This window comes from Aureobasidium subglaciale (assembly GCF_000721755.1).
Source record: "Aureobasidium subglaciale EXF-2481 unplaced genomic scaffold scaffold_4, whole genome shotgun sequence".
Classification (NCBI taxonomy): domain Eukaryota; kingdom Fungi; phylum Ascomycota; class Dothideomycetes; order Dothideales; family Saccotheciaceae; genus Aureobasidium; species Aureobasidium subglaciale.
Window position 1 is genome coordinate 734,639 of NW_013566991.1, and position 23,831 is coordinate 758,469.

Consider the following 23,831-nt stretch of genomic DNA (forward strand, 5'->3'; position numbering starts at 1 on the left):
TATTCGGACTCGGCAGGCAATTTCTGCGGCATAAGGAGCTGAAACGGAGTACGGAGTTCATGTCAATCCTTCAACAAATGTCCAGATCAGTATCGGAGTCGAGAAATGTAGAGGTCAAGGACGAGGTGATGTTTACAAAAGCGGAGAGTGGCTTCCCTTGGCAGTCTCGGGCTGTTGATTTGGACCAATAACGATCGTGTATTTTGCATCTTGCCAAGCTGAGGCTGCTTTACTCGTTTGGTAGTGCGCTGGAATTGAGCAAGTTTGAGGTGGCTATACGTCTGGCCATGCGGATACCCTGCGGCCATGGCAAATATGCGGTGGGCAAGGTTCATCTGCCGAGTTGATATACTGCTAGTATGGACGCGTGCTTTTGGATGTCCCATCTCAATTTGTCAAACAGCCATTTGATTTCTCCTCATCCTTTTCCTCTGGAAAGCCGATACTGCTGTCGAAAATGTCACATTCAATGTCAATGGGCGGCGAAAGTTCGTCAGAGTGCAAAATATCCGTAGGTTCCGTAGGCGTTGATTAACTTGCCTTGTGGGGTCTGACAAAGAGTAGATGCTCTGGAACTGGTATACGGTCGATGCTTGCTTTCTAGCATCGACCTGGCATATCAGGACCACTGGAATGTTTGCTGCGTCTTGTGTAGGAGTCTCCCTCCTCGTGGTGTGCCTCGAGTTTCTACGGCGATTGGGCAAAGAATACGATTCCTACATACTTCGTCAGTTCCAACGAAGAGTTGCCAGCCTCCAATATCTTCCCAGAGTATCACATATCGCTCCAAAGTTCGACGATGAGCGCAATCCGAGTGGCTGTGGTCCCGATGCGTCTTGTGCCCCTCCTCTTCCTGAGCAGAAGTACATCACATTCCGAGCGACGCCAGTCCAGCAAGTCACCAGGGGTATCATCCACGCGGCGACGTTCGGTGTTGGGTACATGGTCATGTTGCTGGCCATGTATTTCAATGGCTATATCATCATCTCTATCGTTATCGGCGCCTTTCTAGGCAAAGTTCTGTGCGATTGGATGGTTGTGAGGTTGCCGCTCGTCATGGATCAATCTCTTGATGACTCGCGAGGAGAAGAAGCTGGTATCTCGGAACCCACTGTGTGTTGTGGATGAATGGTGCGGCGTGGGTGCAATGAAGGCTAGGAGATGTAGAGTCATGCTAGTGACCATACGTATTGTGTATCGAGATCAGCATCACTTTGCCAGCTCTGATCACCCGTGCGACGTCTGTAACATGTTCAAACTAGAAGTAGTGGAAGTCACACGACGAGGTAGACTTGGCATAGAGACGCGCCCCTACTGGCTACCTCTTCCGGCTAGCGTGATTTGACTCCGCAGATGGACCCTGATGTTTCACATGCCTCGAAACACGAGAAAGTGCAGAGTCGTATCCTGGTCATCGTATCTCGCCCGACTCCTTTATGCGTCTCTTCGCACATTCGCCATGCGGGCCTTGTCCCGAATGCTTGTGGCCGGACTGATTGTAGCGACGCTGGTCTGGCTAAGGATACAGTTCTCCAAACTTCACCAGTCCATCCTAGCGCTCGACCGACTATCGCAGGAAGGCGGCCTCTTATCCAGTCATGGTCTCTCTCACGCAATCAACTCATCGAGCGAGACGGATCCTCTGCGAGCCGTCATGCACGCCATTTCGAACTCCCTTCTCAACGGAAGTATAGAAGCCGTAGCGACACCCAAATCCGGCCTTCGAGATAGTCGAACCAAGGTCGTTGTTGTTGCCAAAACAGGCAAGGAGAAGACGCAATGGGTCTCGAACATGCTACCGAAGTACGTAAAGCACCATGAGTACGCCTGAGCGAAGCTTACTGGTCTTGCAGCTGGGAACATGCCGTCTATGTGACCGATGATCAAAAGGCACCGCTCCACACGACTCGCAACAAGGGTAGAGAAGCGAACGTCTTCCTCACCTACATCATAGAGAACTATCATGACCTGCCCGAGACCGTCGCCTTCATACACAGCCATCTCACTTCTTGGCACAACGACCAGAACGCTGCCAAATCTTTGCAATTGCTCAACATCGACTTCGTGCAGCGCAACGGCTATGCAAACTTCAGGTGCCATACTTCGCCTGGTTGCAACCCCACGGAGATCCAGCCGTTTCGTCACAAGAAAGAGCAGACCGGCATAGACAGACACAAAGCTGAGACCGAGAAAGCCTTTGCTAAGGCTTGGTCTGAATTGTTCAATTCCACTGCCGTTCCGGAACAGGTCGGCGTGGCCTGCTGTGCTCAGTTCGCCGTGTCTCGAGACCAGATTCGAAAAAGACCACTCGCGCATTACGCCTGGTTCCACAGCTGGCTGATGGACACCCGGCTGAGTGATGCCACCGCAGGTCGAATCTTCGAGTACCTGTGGCATATTATCTTTGGCCAGGATCCTGTCTATTGTCCAAAGGTCCATGAGTGTTACAGAAATGTTTACGACCAATGGAATGTCTTCTCTTAGACCCACATGTGCTGATGTCAAGAAGGATTTCCACCAATATATAATTTGACGCCGCACGGCTTATTGCACTTCCCCCTTGATTCAGCCGCCAGTTCGCTGACTTCGCTATTATGACCACCGAGATATGGATAATTGCTCATGTACGTTGACCAGACCGGGACAGCTACGGAGTCTCGCGTCTAGACAAACACAATCAAACTCATCCAAGACTCATGATACAGTCTGAGGGGAGCCGGACTCAATCAATACTACTCCTATTACGAAATTCAATCGGCGTCGTGTTCGTGGCTGCTTCGTGATGCTTCTCGACCGAGGTCGGACCCAAGGAAGATGGACCGAGCCCCTAGCATAGTAGCCGCCAGGGACAACGGCACGGTCAAAGATGACGGACTTGTTTCGGTATCTGTCATCTCTGTGCATAATATCATGAATAAAACACGCACAACTTCTACCCCCATGGCGGTCGTGTGGGCGATCCGCTGATTCCTCACAAGCCAAACAGCGTTCAAAGATTTCCAATTGACGCCGTTGCGGGTTGGAGCGTGACCTCTTGACGTATGCCAAATGTTTGAGCCTCTTGGTTCCAGCCAAAAACCATACCCGAGATATGCAGGGAGAGAGAAGGGAAGAAGCTCCCCTCGTCCGTGCCAGCCAGCTCCCCGCACGACTTGGCCGGTAGGCCCTCTATCCTGGCTCATATTTAAGAGAGTCCTGCCGGGTGGGGTAGTGGATGAGATTAGCCCGTACAAAACCTCAATTTTCTCTTTCCCGTAGCCTCGTACGACTTTGTCACTTTAATCTGAGCATCTCGTGCATCTCTGGCAGCTTCAGACATCTTTGCGCGCTACACGGAAAGCCAGCACTTGCTTACCACGGTTCGAAGGAAGACACCAATCCTAGAGCTGCCCATTACCCGCTCGAGCTTCGGGAAACCGTTTCACACAGAGTGTCATAAAGAGACTCTTGTGCTCGTCTGCAACCGCATTTCTTGAGCTCCTTCTCCATATTCTTACCACACAACTTCTCACACCATGTCTGACGGAAATGTCGCACCGCCAAAGGCTCCGGCTTCTGTCGTTCCTGAGGCACACGAGGTAGACACTTACCACGTGCCGAAAGCCTTCTTCGAGTAAGTTGCAGTTCAAAACGACCTTGGCGTTGCGCGCTTCTAACAAATTCTTGCAGCAAGCACCCCGACAGCAAGCCTCATTTGGATGGCTTGGACCACTACAGAGAGCTCTGGAAGGAGTCAATTGAGCAGCCAGACCAGTTCTGGGGCCGCATGGCTCGCGACCTGCTCACTTGGGAACGAGACTTCCAGACTGTGCACAGTGGTTCCCTCGAGAATGGCGACAATGCTTGGTTCGTCGAGGGTCGCTTGAACGCATCTTACAACTGCGTGGATCGTCACGCCTTCAAGAATCCCGACAAGACCGCCATCATCTACGAGGCTGACGAAGTCGGCGAGGGTCGCAAGATCTCGTATGGTGAGCTTTTGCGCGAGGTCTGCAGACTAGCCTATACCCTCAAGCAGATGGGTGTCAAGAAGGGCGACACTGTCGCCCTGTACATGCCTATGATTCCCGAGGCTGTCATTGCCTTCCTTGCTTGCTCCCGCATTGGAGCCGTTCACTCGGTTGTCTTCGCTGGATTCTCGTCCGACTCATTGAAGGACCGCATCATTGATGCAGACTCCAAGGTCGTCATCACTACTGATGAAGGCAGACGTGGTGGCAAGCTTATCGGCACCAAGAAGATCGTCGACGACGCTCTCAGCAAGTGCCCTGGCATCAAGCACTGTCTGGTATACAAGCGCACCGGCGCAGACGTGCCCATGACCGAGGGTCGTGATTTGTGGTGGCACGAGGAGGTCGAGAAGTACCCCAACTACATTGCTCCCGAGTCCATGAACTCCGAGGACCCTCTCTTCCTCCTCTACACATCCGGCTCGACCGGTAAGCCCAAGGGTGTCATGCACACCACTGGTGGATACCTGCTGGGAGCAGCCGCTACCGGCAAGTACGTCTTTGACATTCACGACAACGACACCTTCTTCTGCGGTGGTGACGTTGGTTGGATCACCGGCCACACTTACGTTGTTTACGCGCCCTTGTTGCTCGGTGTTGCAACAGTTGTGTTCGAGGGTACTCCTGCATACCCCGACTTCAGCAGATACTGGGACGTGGTTGCCCAGCACAAGGTCACACAGTTCTACGTTGCTCCTACAGCTCTACGACTCCTCAAACGCGCCGGAGACCACTTCGTCAAGAAGATGGATCACTTGAGAGTTTTGGGTAGTGTTGGTGAGCCCATTGCTGCAGAAGTGTGGAAGTGGTACTTCGAGATTGTCGGAAAGGAGGAGGCCCACATTGTTGACGTAAGTCAAGACGGACAGGCTATGTTGTCAACGAATACTAACAATCCGCAGACGTACTGGCAAACGGAAACCGGATCGCACGTTATCACACCTCTAGGTGGTATCACTCCTACCAAGCCCGGTAGCGCTTCCCTCCCCTTCTTCGGCATCGAGCCCGCAATCATCGATCCCGTCTCCGGCGAGGAGCTTCACGGCAACGACGTCGAGGGTGTTTTGGCCTTCAAGCAGGCATGGCCCAGTATGGCCCGTACCGTCTGGGGTGCGCACAAGAGATACATGGACACATATTTGAACGTATACAAGGGATACTACTTCACTGGTGACGGTGCCGCTCGCGATCACGAGGGTTACTACTGGATCCGTGGCCGTGTCGACGACGTCGTCAACGTTTCTGGTCACCGTCTATCCACTGCTGAGATTGAGGCTGCCTTGATCGAGCACAACGCTGTCGCAGAAGCTGCCGTTGTTGGTGTTGCAGACGAGCTCACCGGCCAAGCAGTTGCCGCTTTCGTTGCCATCAAGAACGGTAATGACGCCAACGACGCTCTTCGCAAGGACTTGATCATGCAAGTAAGGAAGAGCATTGGTCCTTTCGCTGCACCCAAGGCTATTCACGTCGTTCCCGATCTTCCCAAGACTCGTTCTGGTAAGATCATGCGTCGTATCTTGCGTAAGATTCTGGCGGGTGAAGAGGACCAGCTGGGTGATATCACTACTGTAAGTCTCCTAAGCACAAAATTCACTCATGAACAACCACTGACCGTTTCGATAGCTCTCGGATCCTTCTGTCGTCGACAAGATCATCGAGGTTGTGCATGCCAGCAAGAAGTAAAAGCGTTGGACGATTTGAAGCGTAGCTTTACCCCATTTTCTTTTGGATACCACTTTTATGTCTTTTCTACCATCATGTCTACGGACCTGTATGAACCGTCGGCGGACGCTGCAGGGTTATTATCATCATATCATTTCCTAACTATTTCCATTTCTCACAGACGAGTTACTGTCATCATCTCCACCATTCGAGCTGTCGTACTGCATGTCGCGTGGCCATAAATATGCTGCTTGCGGTGTCTGTTGCTATGCCTAGTAGTGGGGCTACGCAGTGAGGGTAAGCCCTACGATGCATATGCCGAATGGACTACCCTGAGTATCACTTGTATATCTCAGACACCAAGCGATCTACCGGGTGAGAAAATCTTCTGTATATAGCAACAACTCGAGGCTCAGATCGTCACGTCAAGAAGAGGATACCGAAGAGGAGCGGCTGAAGGCGAAGAACCCTGGAAGGCACGATCATGTGCAAATTACAGTATCTAAATTTGACCACAAGACGAGTTCTCAGCAAGCGAGATCAAAGTCGAGGCCCCATCTTGTTTTGTTTGGACATCTCGCAAGACTGGCCTTGCGTCGAAACACGGCCGGAAAAAAAAGGAAGTTGAAGGGATTGGCAAGGGAACCTGAGCATTTATATGCGATTGCGATGTGTCATGGCCATGTTATCAAACAAAGACATGCTTCGGCGACGATCAGCCCAACCAGAACATTCTTGGTTCCTCGGATGTTCTACGCGTTTCATGTTTCGCCGACGCCGAACGAAGATGGACAATTGATTTGGAAGGAGGTTGGGAATGACGGCAGTGAACGGGCAAGAAGTTTCGGGTCCTCCGTTGGAAAACTAGCTGTGAGAAGCCTCGTCAAAGGGGATCTTCAGGAACTCGCGTGGACTGGCCGTCGGTTAGCGTGTTTGAAGAAGCCACCCCGTCTGTTCCTGTCTTGCTCGCCGATATCCATTAATTGGATACAAGATGTCTCGAACTCTGTGAAATACAATGACATCTCAGTTGCGTGCTCTCATGCTGTTTCTGGCATACAGGCCGCCCGACACGGCAGCTGAAACCGTGCTTTGTCGAAATAGGGTGTTGCAGATTCGAAAGCTGAAACTGACCAGCTCGAACTCCCCAGATCTTGGCCCCTCCGTCACCTCACGTTTCTGGCGCAGATCTTTGGCGATCATCGATTTTGCCGGCTGCCAGTCGCTTCTTCTCGTTTTCTAGGTTATGTCTTTGTGAGGTCGACGATTACGATTATCGATGGTTACCCGATGGCCAGACGACATGTGTGATCATCTTCTCATCACACCAGAGAAAGCTGTGGTAGACGCATCCGCTATGATCGCAGCTATGGTCAACCTTGTTAGATGATGGATCTTATTGTCAGAAACAATGTTCGTGCGAGCAGAAGAAGATCACAGTACATATCGATTCCATCATACCATATCCAGCGGAGCTCAAGCTCCCGATCGTACAGTCGTACTCGGGAATCTATATGTAAGTACGGGTGTTGATGTCAGACGTCGAGGCCAACCATTGTCACGTCTCAGGTTTCGGCCTTAAAGAGCCCTAAAACAAATTAGCGTCATTGTTTCTGGTTCAAGAAGTCTCAGGTGCGGCTGTCTTATACTATGGCGAGGGCTCAAAGTAACAGTTCACCTCGTGTTGTTCAACCAGTTTTTGTCTCGATTCTTCGGTTCGTCGCACTCTTTTGAAGTCTCTTTCCTTTTGTCTGTATCAAACTGGCCTGGTCTGTCGGTGTTCTGTCAGCAAATATTGGCCTTCCGCGAGCCCTACTCTTCTGGAAAGATATTCTTGGGAACTCACGGCTTCCACCACGTGTTTAACTTTGTGTATGAAACATTTTCAGCCCACCACACCTCAAGTCTTTTGCTACGAAGCAAAAAAAAGCACTAAACTTCTTCTCAAGACACCCACACATTGCTTCATGTATGTTTCCAAAAACGTATGACAACTCTGGAGCAGCTAACAACAGGGCAGTTGACGTATCGCCAACATGTCTGGCAAAAGTCAGTATGCGCTATTCCCCAGATCAGATAGCCAGGTCCCGCCGGTCAGGTACAAGCTGTCACAGTCTCCTGGAGAGAGAGCCAAACTTATTCTGGTGAACGAGGTATCAGGTCTTGGACCACGACCTCTGTTCAAGGAGGTAGCCCGAGGCCGTGGTGTCGTGAGGGGTCATCGTCAGGAACGATCGGATGTTCTGCCATTACGCGATGTCGAGAACCTCCGACCAACTCTGGTCTCTCATGAGAAGCAGAGATCATTATCTTCAAATCCTGGCAGACAAAGATCAATGGTTGCTCAGGAGATGTACAGCCGACCAAGGGACGCCAGATCAGCGGAAACACTACAGCCTGCTGTGCTACAAGCGATTTCATATGAATCACCACGCAAAACCTCGATTGGAGACCCTTCTGAGAGATTGGGAGACAGGATTATGGCAAGGAAGAACTCACGAGACGAAACGCCAGTAATGATGAGAAAAAGCTCACGAGATGAATCTTTTTCGACAGTACGAAAAGGATCACGCGATGATACTTCATCTATGAGAAAGGGTTCTCGAGATGAAGCCGCGGCGTCATCAAGAAGTCAAGTGGCAGACGACACACCAGAACCTCTTAGACATACACCACGCCTTCAACTCACTACAGTACCCGAGGTCCGCGATGAATCAATTATGGAGAGAGGACGACCTGTGTCAAGGCGAGACAGTAAAAGAGGACACAGTACCGACCCATTCTCAGGAAACTTGAGCCCTCGATCGCATTCAGCTGCTCCAAACTACACCTTGCCGCAAACCTGCTATGCACCCAGCGAACCTTCTGTTCAACCATCACCTTCCAAAAGTTCCGGACCCAAACGCCCTTTACTACACTCATCAGTGTCAACACCATGTGTACCTCGACTACCTTCAATACAACAATCTCTCTCCGCACCCAACACAGCTCGTCCAACATTCCACTCAACCCACTCAACACCCTCCACCTCGACCCGCCCTTCCCTCCAATCCCTCCAATCCTCACTCTGGATCCCAGAGCATCCGCGAAAGGACTCCCTCGACCCAATCGCTTTCCGCACAGATCCCGCCTTCCGCATCCTCCGCGCCCTCCGCAAAATCGACAAATCCTGTCTCCGCCTCTTTGATGACTGTGAAGCCCTGCAACAAGAACGTTCAACTCTCCACACGGAAATGATGTCTGTGATAAGCAAAAAAGATTTCAATTCAGCACATTTGGAGATTATCCGGCAACAACAACAGGATCTGGTGGATCTGGATGCGAAGATTGATGTTTGCACGCATAGTATCATGGAAAGGCAAAGGAGAAAGACTAAACTCGTTGATGGACTTCCGGAAGTTCAAGAAATGGACAAGGCGGAGGAGTTGAAGCAAAGGTTAGCGGCTAGGGAGGCAGAGGCCGGTGGTATGGGTACTCCGGTTAGAGCTGCTTCGCCGTGGGGACCTAGAGAGAGTTCGTTGAAGACTTCTGTGCAGGTGAACGGATTGCTATCGCCTCCTCCGACTTCAAAGACACAACAGCGTGGTACTGTTACGTACTCTGCCATTATGGATTTCCTGGATGAATTCGACTAAAGCCACTTTACCGGCTACATAATGTTAAATAATATTTCTTCTGTTCCTCTGATTTGTCTTTGTTGGTCTTGAAAAAGACTGTGAAGTTTAGCACTCAAAAATGGAAGGAATGATGTCAGAAAGACACCGTAGAATTGGAAAAGATCGATAGGCTAACAACTAACGACAAAGGGAATAATTGAGAAGAAGGAACAACCACCAAGAACAATAGAATCCAAACACCCATATCCAAACACAGGAATCATCAACACATTGCGTCTTCCACAAACTCATCCAGTCTCAATCACCATTTTCCGGACCAATTCAATAATCTCCACGCCGCACGACCAGCGAGTCCAAACACTCCAAGCCTTCTCGTCAAACCTCTGCCTCCTTGCATCCGCTGAGCTACCTAAGCTGCCTGTCCATCATAGCAGATCTTCAAGCTTGCAGGGAAGGGGAAATACTGATCCCAATCCTCGAGAAGGTAACAATGATACTCCCATTCGGGCTTAAACTCGACATCAGGTGCCAAGGCCGAGAAGTCCTTGACAACTTTCTTGACCTTGTCGACAGGGCCAGGCCAGACTGGCGCAGGGCGCAGATTTGGAAGTTTACAGAGGGTCTTGAGAATAGCGCCCATGGCGACCAGCGTCATGGGTTGTCCGAGACATTGATGGGGGCCTTGGCCGAGGTGGATATATGAGTCAATGGGACGGTCCAACTTGATAGTCTCCGGCTCAGGGAAGATGTCTGGATCACGAGATGCGCTGCGGAAGTTGAGAGCAACTGTGTCGCCAACATTGAGCTTGACCCTACGGTCCATGTCTTCGATTATCATCTCCTTGGCGACGGTGCGGTAAACGCCAGTCTCGCAGTGAAGACGCGAGAATTCGAGGAAGTAGCGCATGATCTTCTCCTCGGCCTCGGGTGTGTCTTGAATTGCCAGTTCATGTAGTAGTGGGAGGTACTCGCGACCGTCGCTGAACAACCAGTCGATCACTTGGCCAAAGAATTGGCCTTGATTTGCACACATGCTTCCTGCAGTGGGGATAATTTGTGCCCAAACAAGTTGCTGGACGTCCATGCCGGAAGTCTGTAGCAGACGCTCAACCATATGCTTGCCGTATTGCGTAAGAATCGAACGATCTTTGCCTGACCACCACTCGCCGATACGATCGACGGCTTCAGAAAGATGAGGTAGTTTCGCCAAAGCCTGCACCTGCATCTCCATGAGCTTGCCAACAGCTTGGATCGCGTCGTGAGCACCTTGTCGAAGAGCGAAGGAATGTTCGGGGTCAACATCGAAGAAGACGCAGGCGAACACAGCTGCCATCACGAGATACATTTGCTTCTCGGTGAAAGCACCATCCGGGTTTGCTTCCGTCTTTAGGGGGAGATTGAACACTTCAGAGCAGAAATGTACGTGAACTATGTTCGACACGTCACGGACGAGATCCACGTAATTGGTGCCAGCAAGCTTGTAGGAGTGCTTTTGGAGCAGCATCGATGTGTGCTCTTCGTAGAACTTGCGAACTTCCAGGAGCCATTTCTCGTTGCCCGTGGGTTCTTTTCGGGAGAACTTCCCGAGATACAGGGCTTGCTCCATCATGTCGCGGGAAGCTGTGTTGACCTTGGTGTCTCCTGCAAGCATGAAGCTCTTAGCTGAGGAGCCCATGAGGAACTCGATCTTAGGACCCCAGTACACCTTGAAAGCCTCCTGATCGAAGAGAACCTTCTGTGCAGCAGAGTAAGAGAACAACATCTTGGTTGGAGCGAGGGGAGCTGGTCTGTCGAAATTGTACTTGTGTGCTTTGCCCAGGCCCGTCAAAACCTTCTTCATCTCAGAAGGTACAGTGAAAGGGAAGTGGACGTAGACAGAGTCTGGGCGGAAGTGGTTGGGGAAAGCCTTCATGAAGAGCTTGTACATGACACAGCCATGGTTGATCTTCAGATCAGATGCTTGCTCTGCAAAGCCCCAATTGGTGAGCGCTGCTGGATGGTGAGAAGTCGTGTAGAACCTATCACCGCGAACCAAGACTGTAGCATCGGACAAGATAGCGCGAGAAGTTGTGTAAGAAGGACAGAGTCCTGATCCGGGACGCATGGCGAACTTCGCGTCTTCAACAACCAGACCGGGATACAGCTCAACATTGTCAGGATGATCGTACAAGTGTTTGAGAGATTCAGAAATCTCCTTGTCTGCAGTGATCTCTTCGAATGTTGAGTAAGGCTTCAAGGAGAAATGCTTTCTGAACTCGTTGAGGGTGGCAAGATTCCAAGCTCTCGCTTGTCTAATACCCAGGACTTCAATCTGTTTCATGACCAGAGGTACTTGACGAGGACCGAAAGCGTTTGCACAATCTTCGATGCCATCAATCAGAATCTGGGCGAGTTTGTCGTCTGGCAAAGTGCCATCCGCATTCCTCTTGATGTCGTGGAAGTTACGCTTCGTGGGATCTTGAGCTTTCAGGTCAGCTTCCATGTGACCCAGAGTCTTCAAGAATTCGAGTTGAGGGATTTCTTCCGGTTTTCTGCCTGGGAACAATTTCGCGAAAAGCTCTTGAGTCCACTTGTCGTCTTTATCCGACACTGCTGAGTGCCAACGGTAGACTAGGTTGAACTCAGCACTGACTTGATTACCACATCCCAAATCGGGCATGCCAGGGAACTCGGCACGCGGGTTAAGCGACCAGTCAGAGTCTGTGCGATTGAGGTTCAAGATTGTCCTCACATAGTCGACGAGGATGACGTTGATGTATAGACCACATGTGATTAATCTGCCAGTTTGGAAGAGGTCGTTGTCGTACTTGTCCCGTTTGTCCTGGCCAGCATCTTGAGCAGGTTTAGTGAATCTGCTGTTCTCGTTGATCAGGGCAAGCTGTTCAACAATGTAATTGTGAAAGCGGTTGAACATGATCATTACTACACCAACTCCAGGAGGAAAGGACAGCAGACGAGTCTCCGCGAACGAATCGGGCTTGATCTTTCCATCATGGAAGGTTCTGATTTTGTTTTGTTCTTCCTGGTCGCTACCGTAAAGTGGACTCAAATCCAGGTAAGATGAAGTGTCGGAGATTCTGAAATCTTTGTGGTTTGTCTTGAACAGATCATGGATGATGATCGAGGCAAAGTAGAATAGGGTGCTGGAAATCTTGTTCGGGTGTTCGGTGGGCTTGTCTCTGGCCATGAGAACATCGAACAGAACGGCAGGGTCCGGAAGATTGCCAGGTTGAATGGTTGCAGGCTTCACAGTGCGGGCATAGGACTCATGAGCCGCGCCCAAACGAGGATGAAGATAGCTGTTGTCAGAGCCGTCTGCACTGCGGTATTGGTATTTATCACTCATGAACACCTTGGGAGGGTGTTCTAAGTCGTCCCAAAGAGTGGTCACAAAGCCATGTGTGAGCTTTTGACCAACTACGTCGTCGGGTAATTTCTGAGCGGCCTGGGAAATGGAGTCAGATGGCATTCAAGTTATCTTTCATGCACACATACGTTGATCAAGTGTTCCATAAGATATTCTTTGTCATCAATGAGGTCTCCATTCTTGGTCTTGAGGGTCATCTTGGCCACCTTCTCGACTGTATCAAAACCAAGATGAGAAACATCCTTGACGATAGTGCCGAGGGTAGAAACCAGCGAGTCGTCTTTTTCGACAGACAAGGCTGAGCCATCGCCCGTACCCGTCGGAAGAGGAGCCTTCATTGCAGACAACAGATGACCCATTGCCCCAAGAGATTCGCGGACTTGGTCAGCCATGCCGTCCAATGTCGAGGGAGCCATGGGAACGGAAGTCTCTCCGAAGTGATTCATCTCGACTTGGTTCACCATTGGCTGTATCTTGTTAGTGGAATTGCTCTTTGGTTGGCTTTCCATGTAGACAACGCCATGGTCCTCGTTGGCATCTGGTCGGAAGCATGATGCGCTGCTGAAGACTCGACGAAGACCTTTCATATTGTCCAATCTAGAAGGAGAACAGGAGAACAACGAGACTACTCGACGAAAAGAAATCTGCTCACCTCGGAATATATATGGCAGCTAGATTAATCCCGTACTAACGGATTAGGACGACGGGAGAAGGGGCTAAAACCAGGGACTAGAAGCTATACCCCAGACGGCTGGAAGTATATTTCAGCTTTCAGCTGAACGGCTGTCCGGACTGCTGTTAGAATGCAAGAAGGTTTAGTATCGAGAAACGCAGGCTGTAGGGAAATCAAAGCTATTGAGAAACGTTACAACTGATAAAAATTGGATGAGCGAAATTTGGCAGATGTCAGGGCTGTCTTGTAGGGAAAAAATCATCTTTCACCAGATTGGGAAGTGTACTGTTTTAGGAACGAGGCAAGCACAGCTGACGATAGCAGCTGGAAAGCGCGGACCGGGCCACGTTGCTCCTTCGCAGGAATATTGTACTTTGCTCGATAGCATGATCATATACTTAGCTGGCTCCCTTGCCGAAGGGACTGTTGCAAGCGAGTATATTTTGCGGCACGGAGCTGTTTGTGGGGGCACTTGTTGGTGTTGGATGCCTCAGCACGGACATGGTGGGCTGAGAGGTAGAGTTCGTATCTGAGTAATCATGGTATGCGCCGAGGAAGCAGAGAGGCTGAGGGTGTATGTACATTGACCCTTCCTCAATATTGGCCAAGTACATATGCACGGTAAGAGTCGAGCTGCATACGATGGCAAGCTCAGCCTGGATGCCTTGGGGAGGGTTTCCCCCTTTGTCCACGGGCAGACCGGGGGTAGGCAGCGAGTTTACGCATGATCGGTGATATGAAAGCTCTCCACATGTCGACCTTTGACCTGAATCAGATGTGCAGAGTTGACGGGGCATTGATAATTGTCTATGCCATCCCTGTCCTTGAGATAGTTCGGCGGCACGCAGAAGAGCCGAGGCTCCACGTGGAAGGAATGTTGCCAAAGCTTCATGTCCTTAGCGCGGATAGAGCAATCAGCCGGCGATCCGTTTCCTTCGTGTGTGTGTCCTCTACCGACAAGCGAATTAAGTCGGATCGAAAACCGAGCACTGACAAGATGGCCTCGAAACCGGTGAAGCTGGTTATCAAACCTAGAGGTGACTAGACATGCTGGTGCTCTCGACAAGAAGGCTGAAGCTGACGACACGGGGCTAGGACGCACAATCAAGAAACTGCCCGACGAGACGACGACATACCTGCAGGGCAGCACGGCAGACCTGTACCAGCGCATTGCCGCAGAGTCTGGCATTTCAGTGCACCGTCTCCGCCTGACAAAGGGCAGCGACGGCTCCCACGTCCCCAATGCGAAGGACTTCACCGTCGAGCGCACCGGTCTGCGCAGCGACAGCGTCGTCTACGTGAAAGACCTGGGTCCGCAGATCGCCTGGCGCACCGTCTTCATCATCGAATACCTGGGTCCGCTGCTCATCCACCCTCTCTTCTACTTCCTCCGCCCATACTTGTACAAACATGCTCCCGCCGAGCCCTCATACCTGCAGTTCCTGTCCTGCGTCATGTTGACCTTGCACTTTGCAAAGCGCGAGTTCGAGACTGTCTTTGTGCATCGCTTCTCCAGTGCCACCATGCCTGCCCGCAACATCTTCAAGAACTCTGCCCACTACTGGGCTCTTGGTGGTGCCAACATTGCCTACTGGATCTACTCTCCTACCGCTCCTACCGCTGCTCCTTCGAACCCGTTGATCACGTACCTTGCCATTGCTCTGTTCGTGGTCGGCGAGCTTGGTAACCTCAACACGCACTACGTCTTGCGCAACTTGCGCAGCACTGGTGGTACCGAGCGTGGCATCCCCCGTGGTCTAGGCTTCGACCTTGTGACATGCCCCAACTACATGTTCGAGGCACTTGCATGGATCGGTATTTGGCTGGCATCTTGGAGCTTGAGCACCGGGCTCTTCGTTGTTGTTGCAGTCGGCCAGATGGCTCTATGGGCAAAGAAGAAGGAACGCAGATATCGCAACGAGTTTGGCGACAAGTACCAGAAGAAGAGATTTGCCATGCTTCCCGGTCTGTTCTAAGCATCACGAGATGTTAAGAAGGAGGAAGCATGCAGATTGGCTACGCATGACCACATGACCAATATTCTGAGAGAGGTGTTCAAAAGCTGCCGCGTCGGATAGGCACTGTATAAATAGACATGGTGAAAGATAATACAACATGACATGGTGAGCAGGAACGAAGCAGAGGGTGAAGGTGGAGAATCATGTACATGTGAATAAAGCTCGCGAATAGCGTGAGTGAGAGAGGGGTAGAGAGGCAGAGAGGTGCCAGAAAGGGTGGAGGGAATAGAGACTGTAGAACAGAAACGACCAGCGCTTTCAACATCGACTATCTCCTTGAGCTTCTTGCGCCCTTGAAGATCAAGCCTCCAACAACACCAGCAGCAACAGCCAACCCACCGACGATAGCAACGCCCATCAAGCCCTCCTTTGCCACCTTGTCATCGATGAGCTGCCTCAGACTCTGAGCCTGCAAGTTGTTAGGCTCCAGGTCGACGAGCAGCTCGTTGTAACGACGGGCTTCGGCATAAGAGCCCAGTTTGTAGTTGCCGAGTGCGAGGTAGTAGAGGCACTCGCGGCGACGGTCGGGAGAGGAGCGGAAGATTTCGGTGAGGAGACGGACGCCTTCTTGTTGCTCGGGACGTTGGGTGGATTTGATGAGGCCCTGGGGTGGATGTGTTAGAGAGCTTGTCGAGGAGAAGTTGCAAGAGGCGGCTGTCGCATACCCAGGCAAAGTTGAACTTTGTCTGCAGAGAGACGTATTCGCCTTCTTTGTCGTATTGTGAGCGCAAGACCTGCAGTTCTGCAGGCTTCAGAGGACTATGAGGAGCATCAGTCTACTGGTGGGGCCATTGTATAAGCGAGAGAAGGAGGCGTACGATTCAGCATCTGCGGCATCTGGGAGAGGAGGGTCAGTGTTGTGGTCTGCAGGATACGGTATGCGATGACTTGCATGGTAGGTGGTCACCCATGGTTGTGTGAGTTGTGAAAGGCTTGATCGCTTGTCAGATGTTATGAAGACGGGCTTGGTGGTGGCTGACTGGCGCGCTGTGGCATGTGAGATGTTTGGAGTGAGATCATCGGCCAGGGTCTCCGTCTGCCTCGCACGTGGGGCCGAGAGGGAAAAGCGCGTTGCTCGGCCACTCCACACTTTGTAAACAAGACAACACGAGAACATCATCTTCGCCCAACACCACAGGACCTCTGCAACAACTCATACCCTCTCCCACCACACGCCAGCATGGTTCTCTTCGACGAAGATCCCGTCACTGTACGCTTCTCAACCCTCCGACACACGATGCGACGACAGCTAATCCGCCCTCCAGCTCATCCGCCAAACAACCCGCAACTTCCACACAGACAGCGACCTGCAGTCAATCTCGCGCATCCACTCCTCCCTCTCCACTCTCCGCAGCGCCCGCTCTCTGCGTCTCAACGCCCAACACACACAACTCGCCCAACTCTCACGAAAAGCACAACACCTCCGCGCAACCCACGACTCGGAAATCTCACGCCACGACCCTGCAGCCCATGCCTCTGATATCCTAGCCTTGGACAATGCAAAGTTCAGAGTCGCCAAAGCCGCCAATGACTTGGAGATTGAGGCTGAAAGACTGGGCTCCGAAGTCTATGGCTTGAAAAGGCAATTGCAGATTTTGGAAGAGCAGGGTGATGATGTTGAGAGTGCTGAAAACAAGGCTGAAGATGATGTCGTGTGAGTCGCCTTGTGCCTATACTGCTTTCGAAAACATGGAGAAAACTGACATGTCACAGCTTGAGACTGGGTGTTTACCGCAGCTTGGGCATCGACGCTGAACAGGACCACAATACCGGCGACTTTACCCGTGCCGTCATCAGAAATACCGCAAAGGGCAATGTCAATGTCGTCAACCTGGACTCCAAGTTTGACCGCTTCTTTTACGCAAACCACTTCTGGAACACCATGTAGAGGCTACATTTCAGGTCGTGAATCGACGGCGCTTTACGTCTGGGACGGGATGAATAAGAGGAGTTTCGGCTGGTTTTGCATATACCCATATTTCTACCTCTCATGCTTTACGAACGAATTCTTTCTTTCTCCAAAACATCAGCATATGGGAAAGCGACTCCAAAATCATCCCGATGTGAAATATTATTGCATCCTTGTTCAGATCGCTTCAGGAACTGACCAAGGACGGCGACTGCAACGGTATAACAGGCAAGAGCCTGCCTGATCTAACCATTACCAGTGAGAAAATGGCTCGCTCCTACCTTTCTAGGCGAGAAGTCTGAATAGCCCTCTCGCAGCTTGCACGAAACTGGAATCACTCTTGGAGGAAATTCAAGGATCATAAGTCGTCCAGAATCGAAGGGAATTGCTTTAGTATGATGTGTGTGCCCTCATGGCTCGTTGATGGTGGAGATTTTGCTGTAAATGTCCAATGACGAAATGAGAAAGAAATAACACTCTGGTTAAAACATCTCGATCAAATACTTTGGCCAGAGCTCCAACATTCTGGCTGGATTTTGTCAGTCAAAGTCCTGAGACCATTCGTCTCAAGGTCAAAACATCTCGGCTGGATTCTTGGGCTGTCATCTTTGGTCAAAACCAGTCTTTCACGAAAGCATTTTTTTTTAATTTGGATGAGGAATATCAGGCTTTCCCGTGGGGGGGGGGGGGGGGGGGGGCATTCTGGTTGAAACTTATTTCTGGACAACCTTCCTATTGGTTGTTCCATAGCTAGATGTTTTGGTACCCAAGTGTTTGAGATGGGCTTTGGAGCTGAGTGATTAGGCTGTGTTTGAGAAAAGTTTAACAAAGTTTTGGTCAAACAAAATGCCGAATTTGTGGCTTGAGTTTGGGGCGTTTCATCATACTTTGAAAGCATTTTTCCCCCCTCTTCGTGTGGCCATATCATATATCAAATGTGGAGAATTGATGTCCGATTTATTCTAAACCACTACACTGTCGAGGGATAGAAGAGCTCCAAAAATATACTGTTTACAAAAACGGGCATGCATGCTTCGGAATTGGTGATTTGATCCTCCGCCTCACTCCTTGAACCATTGTACCCCTCAAAAGTAGCTGTAGAAAGACACAGTCACTTTCAAATCCTCACATCTTCCGCTGAGAGCGCTCTTTTCACACACTCCCTCGCTCAAACTCCCACTTCCGAAAGTCACTCTGCCTTGCTACAGGCCCCTTGTCACGGTATGTTTCGATCACGCAGACGTCAATTTACTCAAATCGTGTGAAGAAATTGATCAATTTACATGTGCCTATAGCTTTACATACTTTCCCATCGTCTCTAGCCTATGCTTACTTCTTGCCACCCTTCTTCTTGGTCGGTACGACCTTGAAACTACCGTTGTTGAGCTCATCCTTAGGCTCTTGGGGCTTAGGGGCCGAAGCAGCGTTCTTTTTAGCTACTTCTGACCAACCGCCCGATTGAACCATACTAGCCGGGCTGGATGGCTTAGTGGTATCGACCAGGCCCTTGTCAGCCAACTTGCGACGACGAATGAATTCTTCGGCAAAGTGGCGAGAATCGATGGTGTGAGAAACACTGTGAACGGCTTCGGTAACAATCTCGAGCTCAGATGGGAAGGAGAGCAAGTTGCTAACAAACTCATCGGCAGTAACGCTCTTGTTAAGATCGTGCTTGAGCTCGTTGATGGCCCACTTTTTAAACTCGTCAATGGCATTGACAGCAGAAGGTCCTGCAGTAGCTCTGGCAGGAACGGTCTTCTTGACCGCTGCTACGGTGGGCAGAATAGTCGAGCTGGCAACTCTGGTGTTGACGGGAGTGGGGGCAGGCAGGGGGGTCTTGACCTTGCCGCTTGCGCCGACAGTGGTCCAAGCACCGGTCATACCAGGTACGGGGCTGCCAGGTGCGGGTGAAGATGCTACCTTGCTGGCAAGATCGGCATATCTCTTACCCCCAGCAGGCTGCTGGACAGGAGCGACGCCGACGGCAGCTGCAGCTTGAGTGGCTGCGGCGGCTGCGAGACGCTTCTTGCGAGCCTCCTCCTCCTTCTGGATCTGGGCCATGCTCTTGGCAGTAGCGGGAGCGACAACAACCTTTGCGGCCTTGGCCCAGGGCGAAGGAGCGGTACCAGTAGCGGGAGATGCAGTGTTGCTGCTGGCCCAATTAGAGGTCAAAGGAAGTCCAGGTGCAGGTACGGTAGTCAGCTGGACTTGTGCGAGCTCCTTCTCGAAAGCGACACGACGAGCCTCGGCAGCAAGTGCTTCAGCCTCAGCGGCTACCTTGGCCTCGGCCTCCTGGATCTCCTTGAGAGAAGGTCCTCTGGATGACTCGGCGGGTTCTTTGGCCCAAGGAGCGACTGAAGCACTGGGAGTCTCGGCAGATGGTGTTTGCGAGCGGGATCTAGACTCGGCATGGAGTGCATCAGCCACATGAGATCTGTTGCGCTGGGCTGCAGGGGCAGGTAGAGGAGACTGCGATGGTGCGGGAGGGAAGGGTTGCGGCAAAGAAGTGTCAACCTTGGCCCAGGGGGACGATGCAGGTGCGGGCGATTGCTTGACAGATGCAGCCTTCTGTACTTGCTCGGTCAAAGATGGTTCTTGCTTGAATTGGGAGGCAGCAGCGGCCTCTTCCTGCTGAGTGAGAGCTTCGGCTTCTTCATCAAACTGGGCTTCATACTCTGATTCGGTCTGCTCTTGAGGTTGCGCTTGACCCTGGTCTTGTTGGCTGCGCTGTTGTTCAGACGGAGGAGCGATAGGCTTTCCAATGACACCTTCAGGACCAACGCCGAAAGGATCGGCTCTAGCGTGCTCCTGCAGGCTCTGGAACTGCTCGAATTGTTCGTTTCGTGCAGGCTGATCCTGTTGGAGGCGTTGGGTAGCATCGTGCTGTGCCTGTTGCTGCTCGAGACGAGAGCGGTCGTCAAGCATTGTCGAGATGCGACGTTGCTCTTCAGCTTGAGGGAACGGCTGACCGATGCCTCCAAAATTGCCCTGTGACGAACGTCCAAGGTTGAGTCTGTTCACCATGCCAGACATGTCTTCCTCTCTGATGTTACCAAGCGTGTCCGCGCCAGCACCAATGGCTCCGAGACCACCCAGGGCTCCAGGAGACCTGAAAGAGTTGTCGAAGAAGCCGGGTACATGAGTGCTACCACTCGCGCCGGTACTGCCAAAGTTGTTCTGCAGAGGAGCAGCTGGGAATGCTGGTGCAGGCGAACTAAGGCTACCGAAGCTGGGCTGGCTGTGCAAGCTCTGAACGCTGGATTGGTGGTGGAGTTGAGGGAATAGCAATTGGCCTGTCTGAGCCTGGAAGCGCTGTGCGAATTGTTGTTGCGCAAGGTGCTCCTTCTGGCGAGCCATCAGGTATTGCTCCTCCTGCTTGCGACGTTCCAATGCGTTCTGCTGGTCGGCAGTAAGAGTGGTTCCGAAGCTAGGAAAACTGTTGGCGAAAGGAGGCTGAGCGCCACCAGAAGACAGAGGATTAGTCCAGTTAGCGGGCGGCTGGGGAAGAGTCGGGTTGCCATGAGGGATGCCGATTTGTGGGACGAGGAAGGGCTCGCGAGAGTTACCAATTCTACGGATCAACTGGGCCAGAGGCTCGTAATCGATATCCTCATACTTCTTGACAAGCAACTCGGGGGAGAAGAAACCGGCCTTGTACCAGTCATGCATCTCCAAGCCCGACCAAGGGCCTTGGGTGACGCCCTGGGGATCACGGTAGATCCACCTCATACGATCGGGCATGACCATAGTCTTCTGTTGAGCTGGGGGTGGTTGGTTAGACGCAGAGCTGGTGACCGCCTGAGCTTGCATAGAAGCAGAAGATTGGGCAGGGCGTTGGCCAATGGGCTCTTGCTGAGATGTCTCAGTGTTGCGATCTTGATCAGGGAATGCGCTAGAAACGTCGGCAGCACGTCTAAAAGGACTAGATGTGTCGCGAGGCAAGTTTGCAAACTCTCCCGATCCGGCGTCGTCCTCGTCCTGACGGCCGTGATCAGGTCGCATTTGCTCTTGCACGCTGGTCGGGAAGAGAGATCCTAGTCGGCTGGTACCGCGACTTTGACTAGGGTTGGCGCCGAACGCGCCCAGTCCGCTCAGAGCCGCAAGACTGGGAGATCCCAGGTCTGCAGAAGAGCCGAAGGGGTTCTCACCAAAGTTGCCAGCCAAGGCAGCTCTATCCCTGTTAGGAGTGCCGATAGACGCCTGAGGCCCACCCCAGGCAGAGGCGCCTCCGAGTCCAGGAAGAGCATTCAGACCAGAAAAGCCACCGAAACCTCTGTTAGGTCCAACACTCGATGTCTGACTGCGATCGCTCGGAGGCGCTGCGGGAACGCGTCCAAGGTTTCCAAGACCGTGGAAAGCTCCAGCACCAGAAGACATGGAGTCGTTCATGAGTCCGCCTAGATTGGGCAGATGAGCATTTTGCAGATCGGAGGCATCATCATCAGCATCGTCGAGGTCTGCGGGTAAATGTTCAGGGCTTTGATAAGGATTGGTATCCGAGGGACTCATCGGATCGCTGGCGGCAGGAAGTTGTTGAGAGCGGCCTGGAAGGATCCCATGAGATGAGTCGTGTTGCTGACCCATCAGGGTACGGAAAGGATCCGAAGTCATGCCAAAGGCACCATGACCGAATTCATCACGCGAGTCCTGACGACTAGGGGTACCAAAGCCACGACTACGGGGAGGAGAAATGTCCTGGCCACCGCCGAGAGCAGCGCTACCAGTAGCATGCTGTTCGTGTTGGTCTTCATGAGGAATCGAGTCCAGAGAAGACTTATCCCTCGAAGCGTCGTCGGTGTCCTTGGCCATGAGTCCCTTGAAGCGGCTCTCGGCTCTACCACCAGCCAGTCCAGGACGTTTGTCCGAAGTTGGAGTGCCGACAGTAGCATTGGTATTGATGGCAAAATTGCCAAAAGCACCCATTGGTGAAAAGCCAGCGCTCTGGGGAGTTGCAGACCATGGAGATGATGCACCGCCAATAGCGGTATTCAAAGGACCGGTTGCAGTGCGCTTGATGGCGGAGAATGGAGGACGAGCAGCATCAGGTACATCGGGGGCTGGCTTTTCGTCTGCCGAGTCAGCCGTATCTTTGAAGTCAGTCCTTCTTCTGGTCAGTGAAGGAGGTGGAGAGGCAGTGCGGGAGTCGTCGCGCGTGGCCTTGCCGACCGTGGGCGAGTTGAGCTGCGAACTCGAGGGGAACGGGTACTCCTGGGTTTCGCGACGTCTCGCGCCTGGTCTTGCAACGCCAGGCGAGGCAACAGCAAAGGCGCCAGGACTGCTGACATTCTGCGATACAGAAATCTTGCGCATGGGAGGATTGACAGCGTCTTTGGTCACGGTCGTAGGCGGTTTCAAGGGCGAATTGACGGATGAAAAGTGCTGTTCAGATGATTTAGCACCAAGTCCAGTCGTATCAGCGGGATGTCACGTACCTCCTTCTCTTCATCGTTCATGTCGACCAGACCCAAAGGACCCGTGGAACCGTCTTTTTCCCAGCAGACCTCGGGACCGGGAACGTGGTCTTTGGCTTGTTCGTCCCTCCTGCCCCAGCCGCCCAATGAGACTCCATTGGACTGAGTTGGCTCCCAGCCGGCGACAAACAGGGGCGACAGCGAATCGTCTAGCGAGCCCTCTACATTCTGTTTGTGATACAGGTCGAGCAGTTGGTTCTTGGAGTAGCGAGTGTCCGAGTGGGCAGGGCCATTGCGATGCGGAGGCACATAGACGGCGGGTTGTGAACCAGAAGCCACTTCCCTGGCATTGGAGCTCATGATCGAGGTAGCGACAGAAGGACGACGGAAGGTTTGGGTTGCGCCGTTTGTTCGACGTGCCCTATACACGGTGTCGAGTCAGTCGATTGCACATGACCCCAACTATAGCTTCGCTGTATGCTGACGTACCATTCCCCGGCGGAATCAGTGCGCGGAGTTGTGGGAGTATTGCCGCCCGCGGCGGCGGATGCGAATGTGCTTGGAGGCGCCATGTTTTTTGAAGAGGGCAAGCTCGGTGGTGAAGCTCGTGAAATGATGATAGCGATGACGGCGGCGACTTGACGTCTGTGGTTTGCAAGTGTTCAGGTGCGGAGAGCTGGAAAATCGGACGAGTGCGTGCGGTGAAGGTGCGCTGCTATGGATCGGTGGTGATGGTGGGCTACGTGTGAACGACATGAAGATGTCAAAAACCGCATGCTGCATCAATGCTTGGCGCTTCTGCTGTCCACGCGACGACCAACTATCATCTTGTAGCAATGCACAACACTTTTTGGTTTCACAGAGACGTCTGCGGAGAGCGACCGAACGACAGTCTTCTTGTATATATATCTCTCCAGCATTAGAATTACTGTGCATCTTGACAGCTAGTCGACTGTGTGACATACTTCGAAGAGGGACTGATCGCGAAATTGTCTCGGGGGGCGTTCGAGGTTTGACTGACACAATTGTACCCGCAGCCTTGGGTCGGCCAACACAATTCACGCATCATGTTCATGTCAAGACTCTGTCGAAGTAGTTTAGCATTCATGGTCTCCTTCGCCTAAGCTAGCAGCCTGCTAGCAGCCTCAGTCCTCCAACGCCAGA

The 23,831-nt window shown here is 52.1% G+C and overlaps 10 protein-coding genes across 10 annotated transcripts; 6 read left to right on the forward strand and 4 right to left on the reverse strand.

Annotated features, from left to right (window-relative positions):
• Window positions 1-232: 232 nt before the first annotated feature.
• On the forward strand, window positions 233-1,222 carry AUEXF2481DRAFT_37484 (uncharacterized protein). Its single transcript, XM_013490882.1, has one exon. The coding sequence runs from the start codon at window positions 634-636 to the stop codon at window positions 1,126-1,128; it is 495 nt and encodes a 164-aa protein (XP_013346336.1). The 5' UTR covers window positions 233-633; the 3' UTR covers window positions 1,129-1,222.
• A 237-nt stretch (window positions 1,223-1,459) lies between these two features.
• AUEXF2481DRAFT_27258 (uncharacterized protein) lies at window positions 1,460-2,484 on the forward strand (the record flags this gene model as incomplete). Its single annotated transcript, XM_013490814.1, has 2 exons — window positions 1,460-1,803; window positions 1,854-2,484. 2 exons carry the CDS (start codon window positions 1,460-1,462, stop codon window positions 2,482-2,484), a joined length of 975 nt encoding a protein of 324 aa, XP_013346268.1.
• Window positions 2,485-3,515: 1,031 nt separating this feature from the next.
• On the forward strand, window positions 3,516-5,693 carry AUEXF2481DRAFT_63314 (uncharacterized protein; the record flags this gene model as incomplete). Its single annotated transcript, XM_013490972.1, has 4 exons — window positions 3,516-3,613; window positions 3,670-4,861; window positions 4,913-5,578; window positions 5,634-5,693. The coding sequence occupies 4 exons, from the start codon at window positions 3,516-3,518 to the stop codon at window positions 5,691-5,693; spliced, it is 2,016 nt and encodes a 671-aa protein (XP_013346426.1).
• Window positions 5,694-7,242: 1,549 nt separating this feature from the next.
• AUEXF2481DRAFT_554297 (uncharacterized protein) lies at window positions 7,243-9,503 on the forward strand. The gene is made up of 3 exons (XM_013491095.1): window positions 7,243-7,641; window positions 7,693-7,770; window positions 7,833-9,503. Exons 2-3 carry the CDS (start codon window positions 7,728-7,730, stop codon window positions 9,305-9,307), a joined length of 1,518 nt encoding a protein of 505 aa, XP_013346549.1. The 5' UTR covers window positions 7,243-7,641; window positions 7,693-7,727; the 3' UTR covers window positions 9,308-9,503.
• Window positions 9,504-9,698: 195 nt separating this feature from the next.
• Window positions 9,699-13,048, reverse strand: AUEXF2481DRAFT_62984 (uncharacterized protein; the record flags this gene model as incomplete). Its single annotated transcript, XM_013490947.1, has 2 exons — window positions 9,699-12,734; window positions 12,785-13,048. 2 exons carry the CDS (start codon window positions 13,046-13,048, stop codon window positions 9,699-9,701), a joined length of 3,300 nt encoding a protein of 1,099 aa, XP_013346401.1.
• A 1,278-nt stretch (window positions 13,049-14,326) lies between these two features.
• On the forward strand, window positions 14,327-15,305 carry AUEXF2481DRAFT_2826 (uncharacterized protein; the record flags this gene model as incomplete). The annotated part of the gene is made up of 2 exons (XM_013490713.1): window positions 14,327-14,366; window positions 14,425-15,305. The coding sequence occupies 2 exons, from the start codon at window positions 14,327-14,329 to the stop codon at window positions 15,303-15,305; spliced, it is 921 nt and encodes a 306-aa protein (XP_013346167.1).
• Window positions 15,306-15,344: 39 nt separating this feature from the next.
• On the reverse strand, window positions 15,345-15,950 carry AUEXF2481DRAFT_554855 (uncharacterized protein). Its single transcript, XM_013491096.1, has 2 exons — window positions 15,885-15,950; window positions 15,345-15,653 (listed from the first exon to the last, which is right to left on the reverse strand). The coding sequence occupies exon 2, from the start codon at window positions 15,610-15,612 to the stop codon at window positions 15,385-15,387; it is 228 nt and encodes a 75-aa protein (XP_013346550.1). The 5' UTR covers window positions 15,613-15,653; window positions 15,885-15,950; the 3' UTR covers window positions 15,345-15,384.
• Window positions 15,616-16,241, reverse strand: AUEXF2481DRAFT_2827 (uncharacterized protein; the record flags this gene model as incomplete). Its single annotated transcript, XM_013490714.1, has 4 exons — window positions 15,616-15,951; window positions 16,013-16,106; window positions 16,166-16,184; window positions 16,223-16,241. The coding sequence occupies 4 exons, from the start codon at window positions 16,239-16,241 to the stop codon at window positions 15,616-15,618; spliced, it is 468 nt and encodes a 155-aa protein (XP_013346168.1).
• Window positions 16,242-16,527: 286 nt separating this feature from the next.
• AUEXF2481DRAFT_27263 (uncharacterized protein) lies at window positions 16,528-17,235 on the forward strand (the record flags this gene model as incomplete). The annotated part of the gene is made up of 3 exons (XM_013490815.1): window positions 16,528-16,557; window positions 16,613-17,001; window positions 17,061-17,235. 3 exons carry the CDS (start codon window positions 16,528-16,530, stop codon window positions 17,233-17,235), a joined length of 594 nt encoding a protein of 197 aa, XP_013346269.1.
• A 1,278-nt stretch (window positions 17,236-18,513) lies between these two features.
• On the reverse strand, window positions 18,514-23,381 carry AUEXF2481DRAFT_37491 (uncharacterized protein). Its single transcript, XM_013490883.1, has 3 exons — window positions 23,157-23,381; window positions 22,689-23,088; window positions 18,514-22,635 (listed from the first exon to the last, which is right to left on the reverse strand). The coding sequence occupies exons 1-3, from the start codon at window positions 23,237-23,239 to the stop codon at window positions 18,586-18,588; spliced, it is 4,533 nt and encodes a 1,510-aa protein (XP_013346337.1). The 5' UTR covers window positions 23,240-23,381; the 3' UTR covers window positions 18,514-18,585.
• Between the last annotated feature and the right edge of the window lie 450 nt (window positions 23,382-23,831).

What these genes read in the sequence shown, in the direction of transcription:
- AUEXF2481DRAFT_37491 (XM_013490883.1), bottom strand. Translation starts at nt 23,239, where the DNA reads ATGGCGCCTCCAAGCACATTCGCATCCGCCGCCGCGGGCGGCAATACT. An exon ending in ACTGATTCCGCCGGGGAATG is followed by an intron (nt 23,089 to 23,156) that starts GTACGTCAGCAT and finishes CACCGTGTATAG; the next exon opens with GGCACGTCGAACAAACGGCG. An exon ending in TGAACGATGAAGAGAAGGAG is followed by an intron (nt 22,636 to 22,688) that starts GTACGTGACATC and finishes TCATCTGAACAG; the next exon opens with CACTTTTCATCCGTCAATTC.
- AUEXF2481DRAFT_37484 (XM_013490882.1), top strand. Translation starts at nt 634, where the DNA reads ATGTTTGCTGCGTCTTGTGTAGGAGTCTCCCTCCTCGTGGTGTGCCTC.
- AUEXF2481DRAFT_554855 (XM_013491096.1), bottom strand. Translation starts at nt 15,612, where the DNA reads ATGTTGAAAGCGCTGGTCGTTTCTGTTCTACAGTCTCTATTCCCTCCA.
- AUEXF2481DRAFT_554297 (XM_013491095.1), top strand. Translation starts at nt 7,728, where the DNA reads ATGCGCTATTCCCCAGATCAGATAGCCAGGTCCCGCCGGTCAG. An exon ending in AGCCAGGTCCCGCCGGTCAG is followed by an intron (nt 7,771 to 7,832) that starts GTACAAGCTGTC and finishes ACGAGGTATCAG; the next exon opens with GTCTTGGACCACGACCTCTG.